Source organism: Anneissia japonica, unplaced genomic scaffold (genome assembly GCF_011630105.1).
Source record: "Anneissia japonica isolate Jap-2015-1 unplaced genomic scaffold, ASM1163010v1 scaffold673_len1821605_cov196, whole genome shotgun sequence".
Taxonomy (NCBI): Eukaryota; Metazoa; Echinodermata; class Crinoidea; order Comatulida; family Comatulidae; genus Anneissia; species Anneissia japonica.
This window is the reverse complement of record NW_022717449.1, coordinates 360,267-375,360: the sequence shown is the minus strand read 5'-3', so window position 1 is coordinate 375,360 and position 15,094 is coordinate 360,267. Positions and strand designations below refer to the sequence as shown.

At 35.1% G+C, this 15,094-nt stretch overlaps 2 protein-coding genes across 2 annotated transcripts in view; one reads left to right on the top strand and one right to left on the bottom strand.

The window, feature by feature from the left end:
• LOC117110300 (COP9 signalosome complex subunit 2) overlaps nucleotides 1–5,761 on the bottom strand; it is a 12,300-nt gene extending 6,539 nt beyond the window's left edge. The window contains exons 1-5 of the mRNA XM_033252953.1: nucleotides 5,637–5,761; nucleotides 3,435–3,548; nucleotides 2,636–2,713; nucleotides 1,412–1,465; nucleotides 547–708 (exon numbers count right to left, since the gene is read on the bottom strand). Coding sequence (XP_033108844.1) covers nucleotides 547–708; nucleotides 1,412–1,465; nucleotides 2,636–2,713; nucleotides 3,435–3,548; nucleotides 5,637–5,690 — 462 coding nt within the window. The 5' untranslated portion in view covers nucleotides 5,691–5,761. The remainder of the gene's footprint in view (nucleotides 1–546; nucleotides 709–1,411; nucleotides 1,466–2,635; nucleotides 2,714–3,434; nucleotides 3,549–5,636) is intronic.
• Nucleotides 5,762–5,989: 228 nt separating this feature from the next.
• On the top strand, nucleotides 5,990–10,731 carry LOC117110308 (outer dense fiber protein 3-like). Its single transcript, XM_033252969.1, has 4 exons — nucleotides 5,990–6,263; nucleotides 6,914–7,024; nucleotides 7,741–7,854; nucleotides 8,485–10,731. Exons 1-4 carry the CDS (start codon nucleotides 6,212–6,214, stop codon nucleotides 8,964–8,966), a joined length of 759 nt encoding a protein of 252 aa, XP_033108860.1. The 5' UTR covers nucleotides 5,990–6,211; the 3' UTR covers nucleotides 8,967–10,731.
• Nucleotides 10,732–15,094: the final 4,363 nt, after the last annotated feature.

Here is a 15,094-nt window from a genome sequence, read left to right as displayed (position 1 = left end):
ACCTAGAAATATAGTAAAAACGCTGAATAGTACTCCAGCGTCGCGACATGCCGACGTTGGTACGAGTAGGTTAGTCTACGAACGTCGCCTAAAGTAATTGATTTTTTATACCCGGCAGAACGTAAGAAGGAAACTCCGCTTTTCAGTTGTCTCAGGCGATTGATTTTTGACAAACAATGACCTTTCAGAGGTCAAATTGCTGTCAAGAATATGAATTGGCTGCTTCGCAGCAAATAAGTCTTCTTCAAACTTTTGTGGGTTATTCTTTAGTGTTTACACTGAATACATCCATCCACCCATACAACACAATCATCAAACACCACATCATCATCGCATCCATAATCGTTACCACTATCCCCATCATCATCACCACCACTACCAATAATTACCATTATCTCTATCACCACCATTACCTTAACTATTACATCACTACTATCACCTCCACTATCACTTCTACTGTACCACCATCGCTATAAGTATCTCCATCATCATTACCAAAACACCACCACCTCCACCACCATTACCATCACCACCATATCTCCATACCTTTGTATTTGTTTTGAACCATAATCTATCATTCTTTGCATCACGGAGTGCTCCTAGCGTAGTTTCATAAAATTCTTGTAGCAACTCCATGTTTTTTGAGGTGGAGATGTAATCGAGGATACTATTTATAGACTTCTCTGAATAATTTCTTGTAACTGCACTCTGAAATATATTGAAGAAATGCCCATTAAGATATTTTGTATAGGAAAACTCTAATAATTTCAATCAAATGGCCGAGTCAAATGGCAAAGCAGTAAGCAGAGGTGCCATAATCTCCAGCCATCATATCGGTGCTGGTTCGAATGGCACTCACCTATGGTTCTGATGGTGGAACAAGTCTTCTCGGATAAGGTCTATAAACTGTAGGCCCAGTGTACACAATTGGCTCAAATGTACTTTAAATATTCCCAGTACATCTTTCGAGGCGAGTGGGGTAACCACGGTGTACTGGTTCATACAGATCCTGTTGCCCTGTGGTTACTTATCTTAATCTCAACCCTAACCTTGTGAACCCCTTCGCTGGGGTTGTTGGGAAGTAAGTAATTAGATTCCAGAAACTGAATAGCTCACTTCAAATAATACAAAGTTCAATGATTTACAGACTTTTTAAACTATTATTGCAATTGTCACTTGGAATCGTCAAAAACGTTTTCGTGATCTAGTGATATGACATTTGGTGTGCTAGCCAAATATCCCAGGTTCGAGTCTCAGGTTTGAGTCTCGGATCTGAGGTTGATTTGCTTAATTTCTTTATGCTTGGCCTGACACATATTAGCTGTTAATTCTACATATTTTTACATTAAACTAACTAATGGTAATGATAACAATATACCCTCACTAGACTAGGTAATATTTTATTCCTTACCTTGATATATGTCAACAGCTGTTTATATCTTCCCATCATTTCTTCATAATTTCCCTATTTCAAAGAACAAAAAATAAATTGTTACAAATATTACGCTAGTTCGATCATAAGAGATGGTTGCCTCTGATTTCATAGTTATTGTCTTGTCTCGTCTATTACTGCACAAAATGCCTGATGTGGATATCAACGTACAGCAATGCATCGGCAAAGTGACCAGAGTGGTTATTCTAAGTTATTTATGAATGCTTTAAAATTTTGCACATCCATTGCAGTTTTAATGCAAGGTGGCAGAGAATTCCATTTTAGAATTAGTTCCGGTATGGGGTGTGGTGAAAATCTGTTGCAGTATTGGTTGAAAGCCATGGTTGAAATCCTGTAAGCCCAATACCTCTCTGTCAACACACTCAATTTTTATATGAAAAATAATAAGTGTGATTTGCCTGAATATATATGGGCATGATCATGTCATATAACTCCATTATTTGGGCAAATGATTAACAACCGCAAGACCAACGTTATGGAATGACGTGAACAAGTAGCTACCATGGGCGGGTCCAGAGATCCTCTTTATGGCTTCTAGGTAGTCACGGACCACGCCAATATACAATTCAGTACAATGACGCTGCAAGTTATGGGTTACTCTCCAACTTTTACCCTTTTTTTTACCAATCACAAAATGATTGAAATCATGGTCAACATTTGTACAGACTATCAAATTTTATTTGACAGAAAAATGTGACATGTCTCAATATGGTCATGATGATATCACATCATGACCATATACAGTGGCAGATTAGTGGCAGCCCAGCCCCCTCCTTTGGGGAGGTAAAAAAAAAAATTTAGAAAAAAAAAAGAAAGGAAAAGAAAGAAAAAGAAAAAGATGATGGCCCAGAACGCCTCAAACGTTATTTTCCGTCGTCTAGAACATAAAAATTTCTCGGGCATGCCCCCGGACCCCCTAGGACTTTTGGCCCCCCTTTTGGACATCTCTGGATCCGCCCCTGATATATGTACATATAGCAGTTGTTTTTATTTGTCAAAGAAAATGTTATAACCTGGACAAAGCTGTAAGAAGAATAATTTTACATTAAGTTCTATATACAACTTGCTCAAAGATAAAATGAATGGTGAAGATAGTGAAGATAAGTGACACAGATGATGTTAAATACTGATCAGCATTTAAAAAAAAACCAAAAAACTAAATCATACTTCAATTTAACCTACCAGTTTAAAGTTGATTTTAATCATTTGTTTTAATGCCTTAAAACCCCAGTCTCCTTTGTCTTCTTCAAGGTCCAAAACCTGTCACACAAAAATAAACAGTGACAAAATTATAATTATTTTTCTGCTTCACAACATTGAAGTCAGAAGTTTAATTCCTCGCAGTGAAATTTGCTTGTGTGTTTGGCCAAGGCACTTTACCTATGGTGGTCTCTCTGCAAATATTCATTATTGCCTCAGCCTTATGCCTCACTGAAGAGTACAGATGTGTACTGGTATGATTAGAATGAAATTAAACCAGTGGTGAATTCTAGGGGAGGGAGCCCACCCAGGTCAGGGACCCCCAAATTTCTCAAAATTATTTTAAAAAATAGAAAATTATATTCAGATTTAAGTCTGCCAATGCAAAGAGGTGCCATAAACATAAATTTTCTTAGTCTAGAACCTTCATCTGTGAAAGTCCATCCCTGGGCCCGCTATATTTTGAATTCCTATATCTGTCACTACATACTGAACAAGATCAATGTAGTAGGGAGATGTTAAGCATCAGAATCAACACATTTGTTTCTCTATGTGTAACTGCATTATAGATGTTACTTTAACCTCATTCCATTTGAACAGACCCCTGACGAAAGTCCACTGTGCAGACAGGATGATAGCAAGAGGCAATACATTTTGTAGTTAGTCTTAAAAGTGCTGTTGTCATTTCTCATATAATGACCAGGAAGAAAGCACTTTGAAACCAATGTAAAATGAAATATAAAACACTGCACCACAAAATTAAACTATATTGAATACAAACCTTTTGAAAACTGTCCAATGCCACTCTTGGGTCATCTTCTTTAAGAGCTTTTGAATTGTAATATTGATTTTCTAAATCAACATCCGGTTCAGAATTGCTTTCTTCAGAATATTCCTGGGAAAACATCAATGATTGAAAATGTTATTACTATAAGGCCAACAAAAAAAAATTCTTGTGTTGGCCACATTTTCAGAAAATGTTAAAAAATCGGTAGATCTGTAGGAAAAGGGTATTTTTTTGTTTTTGTTTTTTGGCATTTTTTTTCAATAATGTGTTTATGCCTAAAAAGTAGAAAATACACAAAAATACAACAAGTCCATTCTAAAATCTATATTGAGGAGCAAAACGATTGCATGCAGTAACACTGTCGCACTGCCTACCATCCAGAAAGATAGGCCTATTCCAGCCTTTTCTGCTCATTAAAAAAATATTTTTCAACGTAGTAAATAAAAGTACAAAAAAATAAAAAAATAAAAATAAAATGCCGAACCGCAATTTTCGGTCGGGCGTGGCCAACACAATATGTTTTATTATTTGACCTAATTGTTGGCATGCTTGTTCTTTCTTTCTCACTTTATTTGTTCCACTTGATAAATATCATACAAATAAACAAATCATAAAATACAGAGGTAAGTACAAAAAAAGTGAAGCTTATAAGTACTTATGCTCCTAAGAAGAAAAAACAACTATATATATATATATATACTATGAAACAGACTGTAAACAACCATTCAAATCATTTTTCAACATATGTAAATTAGTAACAATAATATTCTCTTAAATAATTATTTATTTTATTATTTTAGTAATTATATCAATTCTAATGCAGAAATAACCATTATTATTGTTATTAAGTAACTTGCAATTTTAAAATTGAGTTTATTTGTCTGTTATAAGTAAGATAAATCGAGACAAACCAAATGGCAAATAGAATTGATCTGTTTGTTTTGTTAAATGATTGTGAATTTGTTTGTTTTATAAAAAAATTATTAGTTAATGTGGGTGGCAAATGACAAGAATTTAATTGTTCAAAGACAACGACATTAAAATTATAAAGATCCTGAATTTTCAAAATCTTTATAATTTTTCAGAATTTTATTTAATGTATTTTCATTGAAGAAGCATAAACCTTGTGTGGAGAATGTTTAATGCAAGTCTCTATAAAAGTACAATAAATTAATTTCAGCAGAAGAATAGAGATACTAGAAGGTAAGAATCACTCTCTTGTTTGTAATGCCTGGATAAACACTAACTGCTTCAGAAAAACAAAATAGTTAGGGTTGTCATCCCTCGCTGACTATTTTTCAACTAAAAACAAGGTCTTTGTACAGGTTATGCTAACCCTATACAGTTTAAGAATATGTAGTTCCTGTTTGGCATGGTAGAATTAACAAAAATCAAACATATTAACTTGACTGTAACCAAAAAATGGCATGCTGCATTATGCTTGAATCACTTCCTTATATTAATGCCAAATCTTAATGACTAATAAATAATAATAATAACAATAATAATAATAATAATAAATGAAAATTGTGTGGATACAATGTATATCAATTGATTCATTACTACCTTACTCTTGCGCCAAGCCCTGGCTACTACTACGAATTATGTAAACACACATATATTATTATTATTATTAGCATGTATAATTTAAATTTGTAAATTATTGTTTAAAATATCACATTCTTAAACAGTGTCAGTATTTATGGGACGTGTGTAAAGTAGCCTAGTAATTTCATATATTATTCATTTAGGCCCTAGGGCTAGGCCTAGTATTATGCCTACATCTGGAGCTTGGTATATTAGGCCTATAGACTATAGTATAGGCCTAGGCCTAATTATACTATGGTAAAACATAATCGCTATTCCTCGTACTGTAGGTAGCTGGACCTCTTCCTTCCATCATTGTACTACTAACTGGGATTATTTGACCCACAATCATTTATATTCGTTCACCGGTGATTATGTAGACCGGAGTGTTGGGGAGTGATAACGGGCCGAGGTACTGTTTTAAACCCATAAAACAGGGCTAAAAAAAGGGTAAGGCCAGGGCCTAGGCCTAGTGCTTCACAACGAATGCCTGCAAGTTCGTTATATGTATCCACAAAATGAATGATTAAGAACATATAATATAACCAAATAATCATTGCTAAAATATAGATATGATGTAATAACTGGAGAAAGGTAATCATGACATACCAAATCATAATCGACTTCTTCATCGCACATGAAATCATCATCCATGTCAGACATTTTGCTTTGACAGCGCCCTCAGCAAAAACAATATTAAGTGAATAGTCTTCAGTGACCAGGCGTACTCGTTGAGCGAAATTTGTTTGACAAATGCAATTATAACATACTTATATTTTGAAAAAAATATTCAAACCATATTGTTTAAACCTTATCAAAAGTCTTCTATTAAATTAATTACATTTAAAAGTATTTATTAAACTTACCTTTACAATTAAAATGTATTATAGGCTATAAAATTAACATATTCTAAAGAACATTTTTATAGTGATAACAGTTGCTAGGGTAGCACGTGTTTGATACCGCGTCCCTAGCAATGGAATGTTTGGAGGGGAGGTGAACGGTGGTGTATATAGTAAATATTCAACAAAAACAATCAACACACTGGTGTGTGGTGTATAAAGTGGTGAAGACTTTGTCGCAGATTATTTTTCACGCCAAAGTTGTTAGAAACACGTTCGCAACCTTATTTTTGTTTAGCAATTTTTAGACGAACCAAGGAGGTATAAAAATAAGGACGAACCATGACAGAAGAAAAAGACAAACCAACGGCGATAATTGCAGCGAGGGAAAGAGGTGAGTTAAATTAGGGCCCAGAAAGGACTACTCTTCTTACTTACTACAGTATACTACGAGGCCTGGCCTAGCTAGGTAGCCTAGTAGTAGGCCTAGATAGTACATAGCCTACTAGGGCCTAGAGTACTAGTAGGTAGGTAGGCCTGGTATCTGTTTTAGATGTATTTTTTTAATTAAATATTTGTACCTTTTTCATGACTAGTTTAATCTTTTTTGTACAATTTGACCATATCATTAATGAATACAGTAGAGTAGAGTACAACACTAGTAGTAGTACAGTTGAAGCTGACTCCATAAATCATTTTAAGTCAAAGTTTAAGAAGTCAAGAGGGGCTAATAATAGAGGGCCACATCAGGCCTACCAGAGTGATGTATCAATAAAGGAAAGTTGAAAGTTGTATAACTTAAGGACTAGGCCTAGGATGGAAGTCAAAGTTTAAGAAGTCAAGAGGGGCTAATAATAATAGAGGGCCACATCAGGCCTACCAGAGTGATGTATCAATAAAGGAACGTTGAAAGTTGTATAACTTAAGGCCTAGGCCTAGGATGGATTGCTCTTTAGCTCAACACAGAATCCGGGTCATTTCAACCCTGGTCATTTCAGTGGACTTATGATTTTTCTTTAATCCATTAAATCCATTTAATCCTAGGCCCCGGACCAGGAAGGTATAAATTACCAAGCAGTTGTGGATACCTGCATCATGACTTCTCAAAACACATGAAACCATCATATTCTTTTGGTAAACGACTAGAAAATTCAAGTAAGCCTTTTTTTATATGTTAATCATGCAATTAGTTTTATTATAATCTATAGTATGGTTATATTTTTTTTAAATAAAAAATTGTCTTAAAGATGTAGGCCTATTATTTCATGAAAGTGACAAAAAAAAATCAAAACTGATAAATTTGAAATTAAGTTGCTCACTTTGCAGTAACATACAAAATATTAACTTGACCATAGAAATTATTAAATTTTTACAAATGTTTTTTATTTATTCAGGTATAAACATATAAAAAAACAATTACAAAACGGCAGCCGAATCTGAAATGTGTAGCATGAATTTTATACTGAATAATGATAAAAAATAATAAAAACACTTCCAGTGGCTGCAAGTGTACAGTATTTATCATTTTTTGCTGTAAAATTGTGGGTAAACAATACACTAGTCTCTATGTTCAATTTAGTTTTTGTTACTTCAAAATGTGCAAGTTAATTTAAAAAATGATTTTTTAAGGATATTTTTGGTTATTTTTCATGGGACAATACGACTTTAACTATAACATGTTTTTGTGTTTAAACTATACATTTCTGATTGTTAACAAAGGATGTAAAAGGGCTTATGACAAAATAAATAAAATCAGTCAATCTAATAAATATAATGGATATAGTATTATAAAAAAAAAATTAAATTATTTTATTCATGTTTTATGCAGTCAATTGATGTATCAACTAACATTTTGCATTATATGTGAACAGTGTTTAAAAAAGACAACAGTCCAGGCCCAGCATACTTCATAAATCCAACAGTTACTCGACATGGACAGGATGGTACACCTGCTTACTCAATATTAGGTAGACAACGTGACCCAAGTAAGTAAAAATAACAGTAATTATTGATTACTAAGATTTGTAAAATAAACTCATCAAAAAGTATTTGTTTTTGCTGATTTTATATTGCTATTCAAATTGTTTGTGTCAGGGGCTATTAAACCTCTAGATGGGTTTAGGCTTAGTGACAGATAAATGCTTTCTTGTAGGGCACTGAAAACATTTTGATATTCCAACTTTTCAATGGGCATCCGTTACAGTCATAGTATGCTTTTATTGTTCATTTATCATCTGATTTATATAGTTTATATCGGCACAGGTTAGCGGCCAGCTCGCTCCTATAGTTCTGGTGGTGGAACAAGTCTTCTCAGATAAGGACTATAAACCGTAGGCCCAGTGTACACAAATGCTCATGTGCACTTTAAAGAACCCGGTACATTTTTTGAGATGAATAGGGGGTTACCCCGGTGTACTGGTTCATTCGGCCCCTGTCATGGACAGATGAAAGTGCACCGGTTTACTGGCTGCTGAAGACATGAAGTGACCCTCATATCAGGGGAGGAGAAAGTCACAGAGACCTCATTTATATGTGCTATATAAATCCATCTATTATTATTATTATTATTATTACAGTATTTGTTGATCAAAAACTATACACTTGTTTATTTGCAGATTCGTTTGTAACGCCATCACCTTACGCATACAGCCCAGAAAAGTGTCATCCGCAGGGAGAGAGGCATGCCCCAGTCCACTCAATGGGTGCTCGTACTCGATACCGAAAACGTGACCAATGTCCTGCTGCTAACAATTACTCTTTGCCATCGTTGCACGGAAGCAAGGTTCCAAACAAAAAATCCAGCTCGAGCTATTCAATGACAGCACGCTCTAAGGTTGGCGGGTACCTCGAAGATCTTGCGAAAACGCCCGGACCCGGACGCTACCACGCAATAAACCCGAACATTGTACATGTCAAAAAGCCTAGCTATTCAATGCTGGGCCGACACGATGGTGTTGGAGACAGCACGCAGAAGCCGGGACCAGGGGCACACAGCCCGGAGAAGGTGTACGTCAACAAAAGGAAATATCCAAGCCATTCGCTCGGCATCAGGCATTCAGAGTTTGTCTGTCCACTGATCATCGATGTCACAGATTAAGCCAGCTGAATCTAAATTTAATTCTTAATCCATTATGTAAATGGGAACATCATATTTTATATAATTACTTTACAGATAGGATTGTAGGCTTATATACATATATATACATATATTACTAATTTAACCAATTCTAAGAAATGAAGTAGAACATGATTACAATTGGATGGAATTATTGAATTGGAACAGTGTCTTTCCATTAATTATTATTGCATTTGCAAACAATTAACAGTATTGAAAGATGGATTTCACAATGTGACTGAGGTCAATTTAAGATAACATGTAACAAATTAGTAAGTGGAGAGGTGACATTATATGAATAAAGTGTATGTAGTGAGAGAATGTGTGATAATTGAAGGTGTGGTGTATGTATGTGTTTTAACAAATAGGAGATTCAGAAGGAAAATGTGGTGTCAACCCAGAGAGAGTGTGTGTGAAAGGTCGGTGGTGGCTTACAGGGTCCCTCTTGTTTTAACTACAATACATAAATTGTGGTTTTCCTTGTACTGTAAGATGGAATCTGTAACTACGTTTTCGGAATTGTGTATCTGCCTACTAAACATATTACACATTATGTATTACATAATAATCTTTTTGAGGGGCCGCGCTAATATGCTGAGTGATGTGCGACAATATTAATTTGTTTAATATGTAAATATAATCAATTAGGCTTCCTCAAAATACTATGTATAATTAAAAATGTTTAATATATAAATGAAAAAAAAACAGTATTATAATTATGCAATAATTAACCACCAAAGCTTTCTTGAATTTGAACATAGGGCAGATATTACAGCAGTTGATTTATAGAAATACAATTAGTGTAAAATAATTGTGCAATTATTAGGTAGTTTTTGCCGCACGACGTTAACCTTAACTTTAATGTTAGTACCCAACGTGCAGCGCGATAGCTCCTCCCCTTTTGAAAACAGATCGAAATACGCATGCGTAAACCCGTAACTAACGTACGTCGAGCACGGAAAATCTTGATATTTAACGTACTCCGCAACGCAAGATGAATAAATTAAGGTTAACGTCGTGCGGCGAAAACTACCTCGTTGCCTCTTTTCTTGTAATCCCCACCTTGTGAATATTGTTGCTAGATCCCACAAAACGAAACTGTTTAAAAAAACATACGCAAACTTGTGTGTTTGTGGGATAAACACAACGTGTGCTTGTTAAACACGCGCATATTCAAGCCCCTGTTCTGATGTTCTGATTGGTCAACTATTCAACAGTTTGATTGACACTCCGGAGGGGTCCATTAAAATTCTGTGTTTATATTTTGCTTAGTAGCATATTACTAATTAGGGAAGCAAATTTGTATTAATGAACGTAAAATCTTTACACTCTCTGCATTTTCATTGTAAATAAAAAAAAAAGTAAAAATAATCTTTTATTTGAAAGATATCGCTGATATACAACCTGATTTACATACAGGGAAACAGATGATTTTTGTGATGATATTCCTGATAGTTTTCTCAGATTATGCGCATGTCTAACGCAGCAGCGTCCAATTCAATTCAGGGTAATGTAATGCTCAGAAATTGTGTATGGTGTATTTTCCTTTGGATACAATGTGCTTAATCTGGAATGATAGACAGATTCAAAGGGAGGGGAGGGATTAGGGCAACCGGGAAAGTAGGATGTGACAGTAGTTTCTGCTAATTCCTAATGAAAAAAATGTGTTTTGCAGATGCGCTACTCAAAATAACATTATTAAGGTGCAAAAATAATTAAATAGTGTATTTATACTCTTTCACAACAATCGCTCATAACGCTTCTTGTGTTTGTGTTTCGCATTATATTTATTTGTACACAGTAAGAACACACATGCCAAACATATTGCACCTACCTATGATGCCGGGGTTAGATTCTCTGGGGCGGATGCAGCGGGGATGCAGAGGGTGCGGTCGCACCCCCCCCCCTTTAAATTGTATTAAGAAAAATAAGTATTGTATTGTTGTAAGGTATGAGAGTGCAATGCGGGCGCCTAGAGGGAGGAGGCGCGGATCCAGACCTCTTCGCACCGTTTGCCAATATAAAGTGATAGCAGTGCCGTGTGGTCTGGCGAATTCCAACTCTTTCTGTCAGAAATGCCACCTACCTAAACCAAAGACAAAAATATATACACAAAATAAACCTTTCGCATTGTCTTAAGTATTAATCAAAGAGGGACTGTAATTAAATTGGCTGCACGATGACATACGGTACATATTATTATTATTATTATTATTACACAATGTATAGTTAATACAAAATCAATCACACGGAGGCTATACATGTGCGTTGATTCTTATAACCTTATTGAAAGGCATACATAATTTTATTATATTTTGTTATTCCAAAATTACACCAAAGCAATAACATATTATTTTAATTATTAATTTCTGATTAATGAATTATTGTTTCATTATTTTAACGAATGCTATTCGTTAAGAAAAATACGAAAAGAAAAAAAAAAGTCTTTCATGGAGTTGGTAGCCTAATTGAAAACCTAGATCTAAAAAGAAAGTCAAAAATATCCACCGAGCACTGAGAGACTGAAAATAAACACAGAATCTGAAGAAGAGCAACAACGTGAATGGTGTAAATTTCAAATCATACAGTGTTGGAAGTTCAAAAAGAATTTAAAAAAAAAAAAAAAAAAATACTGAGAAATTTAGAAGATATCTAATAAGCGTAAAAAACTGCATTAATTGGCAGGTAAAATGTAAAGATTCCAGGCCCGTATATCCAGTGGGTGGGGTGTTACAAGAGCTGTCTCTTATACACATCTAGATGTGTATAAGAGACAGGTTAACGTCGTGATTATAGCTGTCTCTTATACACATCTAGATGTGTATAAGAAACAGGTGGATGTATTTATCATGGAACGAGATCATAATACTCTAAACAATTTTTCGAAATATGAAATTATAATGAGAGTTACGCATATTATTATATCCGACCATCCAACCACTAAGCATTGAATGTTGGCAATCAACCAATCACAGAAGACATTTCTGCATATTTAATTACTTTCCCAGCTGGTGGCGGTACAATAAAAATGCATTATTATTTTTTCTGAAGTTATAACTTAAAAGTTGTGGTCATAAGATTAATTTTAAAAGGTTATTAGGTTAATCTTTCCACGTCGGCGCATGCACTGAAAACGTATTTTTTTAATTGGATTTAACATGTGTATAATGATTTTGATTAACAACCATATTCTCTACACTATTTACATTTAAAGAATGGACTTCCTTATGTAGACTGTAATATTTTTAAAGAAGACCATTCAGCAAACAACATAAAACAAAATTCCCACGTCGGTGCATACATTAAAGGTATAATTTCCTTAAATTTTTATATAGAGCGGACTTCCTTATGATTTAGGCCTAATGAAATATAAATGTATATGGGTCTGAACTTTGTAGGTGACAAAGTGTTCTTCCCTATGTTGTGGTCATATTAGAATATACGGTAATATTAAAGACCATTCAACAAACAACATGATTCTACCAACCTTCCGAATTCGATATGCCTGCAGAGGATGAGTTATACATGTGTAGAATTAAATTCCTTTAGAAATACCACCTCACTACTCTTTATTTTCGGCACCTGTTTTTTCCAATAACTTTGCTAGCTTTTTTGTGGGGTTCTCCCTCATATATTTAAATTGTTTAGTGCTTTTTATGCTACATTATTATGAGTAGACCTAAGTATACTATACTCGTTTGCTTAACAAATACTATATAACTCAATAGTATTGAAATTGCCTCACAATGTGCTGTAAAAATTTTGATTTCCAGGCCGGGTTTTATAGCTATGTGTATTTTGGAAGGCGGTGCGGACATAATTAACACAATTTATAGCCTCGTATAAATTCCCAATGAACACAGCGAATGTATACTTTGATGATTATAGGCGAGCAATAAAAACAGAAAATCAGGAATTGTTATTATTATTTTGCCTACTGAACGCTGTAACATCTGCAATCAGCCAATCGCTACACCCGATACAGAACTGGAATCGAAACAATCATGGAGGTATCAAACTTTTTATACTTCCTTAAATAACGGCAGCAGAGTTAAGTTTACCTGCATTATCTCTCGGCATTGTGTTATGCAATGACAATGACTGCTCTACGTATTTGGACAATAATCCTACTAGGCCTACTACTACTCAAGGAAGTTTTAAGTCAGTCAGCATGTGGAGACACCAGTTCGCCTGCTATTTGCCGCTGTCAAGGAAGTTCTGTTGATTGCTCGGGACTTGGACTAGTTTCTTTACCTGGTGGTATTCCAGTCAGCACCACTTACCTGTAAGATTGACAATTGCCTACTACTGTTTACCACTATTAAGGAAACACCCTCCGACTCATTGGTAGGGCTTGGATTTCCCCGACGACAGGGCAACGGCCCCGACAGGCAAAACAAAAGTTTCTACTTTGGCGCGTAGCACCATACGAGGGCTGTTGCAAATGTTGACCATTAACCGTGGGGATTTCTTGTGTATTTAAAAATCACCTCATACCACATGATTTTGCCTGCTAGCTTCTCCTCACTTTATTATTGAGCCCCCACCCCCACGTCACGTTCGCGTCCCATCAGTCCTCACAATTTCAATACCAATAGATACGTCATTGCATTTTAAATAAAAAATATCACCACGCTTTATACCAATTATTTGCATATCACATGATATGAAGGAACACCTACGTAACAATCAGGATTTTCACGATCGACTTGTTTTGTTAATTCACTATTTTGTCTTTGTTCTCAATTTTACATCGTAATAAAAAGTTGGCTTACAAAGCCTTTGTGTAAAATAAGGAGTAAAGTCGGTATACTTGTAATTTCAGGACAGTTGCTAAATTAGGGTAGGGGTTGCTGGACAAAGGCGATTTCCCTAAAAATCTACCAAATGTGTGTGTTTGTTTTTTTCGCAAAGCCGATGCTCGTGTGATTTTCCTACATATCAGCAAACCTGTTCATGACCGACGCAGCGCGTCCTAAACTGCGGTGGTGGACCTTTAATCCTAGCATTCGACAATATTTCTACCCCTTTTGCCTTCTATATTTTGTGAGTCCTTAGGAGGTCGGCTTTACCCACCAAAATCAGAACCTGGTGGCGTGCCTGAATCCTCACCATTGTTGCCTTATAATAGCTACATGCTATTACATTATTATTATTATTATTATTATTATTATTATTATTGTTGTTGTTGTTGTTGTTGTTGTTGTTGTTGCTGCTGCTGCTGCTGTTGTTGTTGTTGTTTGTTATTTATTATTTATTATTATTATTATTATTATTATTGCTTTCTACATGCGAAATGTTTTATGATGATTCATTCAGAATTCACACATTATTAGTCCTTCTTTTTCTCTTAAGTGATGCTGCGAAGAACAATATATCAGAGATACCCAATGATGCGTTGCTTCGACTACAGTGCTTATCTGCAGTGTAAGTGGACACATTTTTCGTCTATATTTTAGGACGGCCTATTAGTATATGCCTAATGATCGCCATTTTAATAAGCCCATAACCTGCTACTGGTTACGTTGCAGCGTGTGTATCCACTCTTATCTGCATACAGGAGACCGCACTTCAGGATGTAGCTAATGTTCAAACTAGCCAAAGTTTATCTTTTTTTAAAACATTAGTAGGCCTAAAAATAGCAAAAATAATGTTCTCTCAACTCACTCTCTCAACTCACTTCGTACGCAAGTTGACGTAAATGTTGGCGGTGGTACAAACTTTGGTACAAATGAAAGTGAGAGTTTGAGACCAGTTTGTTTAAATCACTGAAGACGTTGCTATAGCAATTTAGCACTGGGCTACCAAACATATGGAGCAGGGAGATTTAAAGCCTTCTGGATGTATCTTACTTTTCGTATCTGGAATTAGACACCATGTAGTTTAAGGATCTCCCAAGTTTTCTCACTTTAACGTTGATGAAGATAGCAGGAGCTATCGAAATATCCGTTTGATTTTGTTATAGCTTAAAGCTTGCTAGTTTAACTGAATTTAGACATTCCTAAGAATGAAAAAAATGTAAAATAAGACTGAAATTTGATTTTTTGTGTTCCACACAAAAAATAAATGCGGATGAATTTTTCATGTTGATTTTGCGATAGGTCGTGAGA